Source organism: Cynoglossus semilaevis, chromosome 1 (assembly GCF_000523025.1).
Source record: "Cynoglossus semilaevis isolate Cse_v1.0 chromosome 1, Cse_v1.0, whole genome shotgun sequence".
Lineage (NCBI taxonomy): Eukaryota > Metazoa > Chordata > Actinopteri > Pleuronectiformes > Cynoglossidae > Cynoglossus > Cynoglossus semilaevis.
Genome location: NC_024307.1, coordinates 1,971,073 through 1,974,742, shown reverse-complemented (window position 1 = coordinate 1,974,742; position 3,670 = coordinate 1,971,073). Strand labels below are relative to the sequence as shown.

At 55.6% G+C, this 3,670-nt stretch overlaps 1 protein-coding gene across 1 annotated transcript in view; it reads right to left on the bottom strand.

Annotated features, from left to right (window-relative positions):
* kiaa1109 (KIAA1109 ortholog) overlaps positions 1 to 3,670 on the bottom strand; it is a 70,076-nt gene that overhangs the window by 56,953 nt on the left and 9,453 nt on the right. Inside the window, 7 exon segments of the mRNA XM_025059126.1 lie at positions 2 to 11; positions 672 to 895; positions 1,038 to 1,135; positions 1,669 to 1,824; positions 1,904 to 2,021; positions 2,100 to 2,191; positions 2,483 to 2,561. Coding sequence (XP_024914894.1) covers positions 2 to 11; positions 672 to 895; positions 1,038 to 1,135; positions 1,669 to 1,824; positions 1,904 to 2,021; positions 2,100 to 2,191; positions 2,483 to 2,561 — 777 coding nt within the window.

Here is a 3,670-nt window from a genome sequence, read left to right as displayed (position 1 = left end):
CCCAGCCCTCTCTGAGGGAACAAGAAGAAGAAGAAGAAGAAGAAGAAGAAGATGAAGAAATCACACTGAGTTCATCACCATATCCCACTCCATCACTGGGGTCATGTAACATTTACTCTAGGAGGAGGAGGAGGAGGAGGAGGAGGAGCTGGACTGAACACAGAACAGCCGCAGGATCACAGTGTCTGTCCTCAGTGTCTGTCCTCAGTGTCTGTCCTCAGTGTCTGTCCTCAGTGTCTGTCCTCAGTCTTTGTTTAATTAACATGTCAATCGTGTCACATGACCGTTCACTTCTGAATCATCTCACACTTTGATGATGGCGATGTGGAAATATTATTTTTATTTCTATCCTACATCCAAAAAAATTGATCCTGAGTTCCTGAGCAGCAGTGCAGTGTCCAACAGGAGGCGCTCCTCCACAGCCTGCAGTAACATGAATATTATATGATCCACTGGTGGTTACATTCTTCAAACCCACAGACACAGTAGTGAAGGTCAGTGGTCACACTGCTGCCTGAGGAACGTTCCCTTCCTACGTCAGCCTGTGTGTGTGTGTGTGTGTGTGTGTGTGTGTGTGTGTGTGTGTATGTGTGTCACTCACTTCATGGTACCCTGCAAAAAAAAAAAAAAAAAAATATACTTTTTGTTTGTTTTTTTTTTCTTCAACTCACTCTGCTTTGGTGATGTTCCTCCAGCAGGACTTGTTGGGTTTAGGAGGAGGAGGAGGAGGAGGAGGAGGAGGAGGGGGAGGAGGGGGAGGAGCACTCTGACTCTCCCCCGGCATGAACATGTCAGGGGGCAGCTTAATGTTCTGGTAGTCTTTGGCAAGAGTGAGGAGGGGGCAACGACTGGGGTGGCACTCTGGGAGAGACAGTCGCATGTCTGTGTCCTCCGCCTGAGGAGGAGGAAGAAAAACAACCATCAGACACGACACAGTGTATATACAGTATAAATGTATACTATGTATTGACCAAGAGACGAACATTTACAGTCACACTAAAATACAACGAACAACAACGGTCTGTACATGGTTTTACCTTCAGAGTGAAGCGGGTGTGACAGGTGGACGGAACAAAGTCACTGAACGGCAGAGTGAAGTCTATGTTGAGGGTCTCACCACAGGCGGCCAGGTACACTGAGAAAGAACAGTCACAGAGCTGAGAAAGAACACTGAGAAAGAACCACAGAGCTGAGAAAGAACAGTCACAGAGCTGAGAAAGAACAGTCACAGAGCTGAGAAAGAACAGTCAGACAGTAGGCGGGGCTACAGAGATCCAGTCATGGACCATGATTACTCTTATTTTAAATACTTTTGTCTGTTCAAACTTCGTATGTGATGCCTCTGTCCTCTTCTGGCCCACTCTTCTGGCCCACTCTTCTGGCCCACTCTTCTAGCCCACTCTTCTAGCCCACTCTTCTGGCCCAGGATCATGTCACCAATGACTTAGTTCTGATTTCAATTTGTTTTAATATTAACAATAAAGCGAGACTAGGTTGAGGATGGATTAGGATTAACTGGATTGAGGATTGAAATATTTTTAACATAGTAAATCATCAACCAGGCACAACTGCACCACCTGCAGGAGAGGAGGTAGTATTACATGTGGACAGTAAGGTAGTTTTGCTGGAGTGAACGATGAGCTGGTCACCAGTTTGACCCTCACTCACCATTCTCCTGCTGCTTGGTGGAACAGTCGATCCAGTTGTGCTGGTTCGCCGCCCAGATCATCTCAAACTGGTGGAAGAGGATCTTGAACTTCCAGGAATAGGGCACGAAGGAGTAGATGTCTGGAGCACTGTCACTTGCCCAGTCCTGGATCAGGTCTTTGGGGGTAGATGATGGTGGTGTAAGGTGAAGCTGAAACAGTCCACTGGTTGTTGTGTGGTCTACTGCAGGACTCACCGGTGAAGAAGTTCTTCTGGGCGTAGATGAAGTGGTACGTGGCCTTGTACACCTCGATCTCACACTGCCACGACTGGGGCATGTTCCACACCCGGGGGTAACTGGCTATCACATGGAACTGAAACAGAGGCAGAGCATGATGACGTTCATCTGAGCTGATGAGGTCAGGTGGACCACTTCACTGTCATCTACTCACAGCCAACATCTCAGCTTCCAGCAGAGTCCTGTACAACATGCTGCTGGTGGCGTCCACGTGCAGCAGCTGACCTTTGATGGTCGGAGAGTAGCCTGCAGCACAGATGAAGAGTCATCAATTTTTTAGAATCTAACCCCCCCCCCCTTCTCTCCCCCCACCACCATTGTTCTCCAGAGAATTAGAAGAAGAACCGGGGGAGGAGGAAGACAGGAACTCCCCACGGACACAGAACCTGAAGCCACTCAGGAGAAAGTATTAAGTCAAAACCAATAATAATGAAATAATAATGAAATCAACCTCGTTAACATGAAAGACAGCTTTAATGACGTGTTAATTCAACTGATAATAAAAGTATGAAAGGTGGAGGTGGATGGAAGTCCTACCGTTCTCCCCCACAGTCATGGGAATGTTGACCTCCAGGTAGGAGCCTGCACCCACATTCACATGGATGGCATTGGTCTCCTAGCAACAGCACGGAGGAGACGTCCAATTAAATCAGATTACAGAGACAGAAGGAGGAAACAGGATGACAGTCCTCAGACGACTCAATCTGCATTTGTGTCGCTAATTAGCATTAGCATTAGCACAGCTGAAGAAGAACCGTTGGAAAAGATGAACCAATCCCAACAGGTAAACTAGAGGGGGGTAGAGAGACAGAGGGGAAGACAGAGGGGGAGACAAAGGGAGGGTGGAGAGACAGAGGGTGAGACAGAGGGGGAGACAGAGGGGGGGGGGAGAGGGGGGGGGGGGGGGGGGAGGGGGGGGGGGGGGGGGAGGGGGGGGGGGAGGGGGGGGGGGGGGGGGGAGGGGGGGGGGGAGGGGGGGGGGGGGGGGAGGGGGGGGGGGAGGGGGGGGGGGAGGGGGGGGGGGGGGGGGAGGGGGGGGGGGGGGGGAGAGGGGGGGGGGGGGGAGAGGGGGGGGGGAGAGGGGGGGGGGGGGGAGAGGGGGGGGGGGGGGGGAGGGGGGGGGGGAGGGGGGGGGGGAGGGGGGGGGGGAGGGGGGGGGGGGAGGGGGGGGGGGGGGGGAGAGGGGGGGGGGAGAGAGAGGGAGGGTGGAGAGACAGAGGGGAAGACAGAGGGGGGAGACAGAGGGGGGGGGGAGAGGGGGGGGGGGGGGAGAGGGGGGGGGGGGGGGGGAGGGGGGGGGGGGAGGGGGGGGGGGGAGGGGGGGGGGGGAGGGGGGGGGGGGAGGGGGGGGGGGAGGGGGGGGGGGGAGGGGGGGGGGGGGGGGGAGAGGGGGGGGGGGGGGAGAGGGGGGGGGGGGGGAGAGGGGGGGGGGGGGGGGGAGAGGGGGGGGGGAGAGAGAGGGAGGGTGGAGAGACAAAGGTGGAGACAGAGGGGGGGGGGAGAGAGAGGGAGGGTGGAGAGACAGAGGGGAAGACAGAGGGGGAGACAAAGGGAGGGTGGAGAGACAGAGGGCGGGTGGAGAGACAAAGGTGGAGACAGAGGGGGGAGAGAGAGGGGGGGGAGAGAGGGGGTGGAGACAGAGGGAGGGGGGAGAGACAGAGGGGGGAGAGAGAGGGGGGAGACAGGGGGGGGAGACAGAGGGAGGGGGGAGCGACAGAGGGCGGG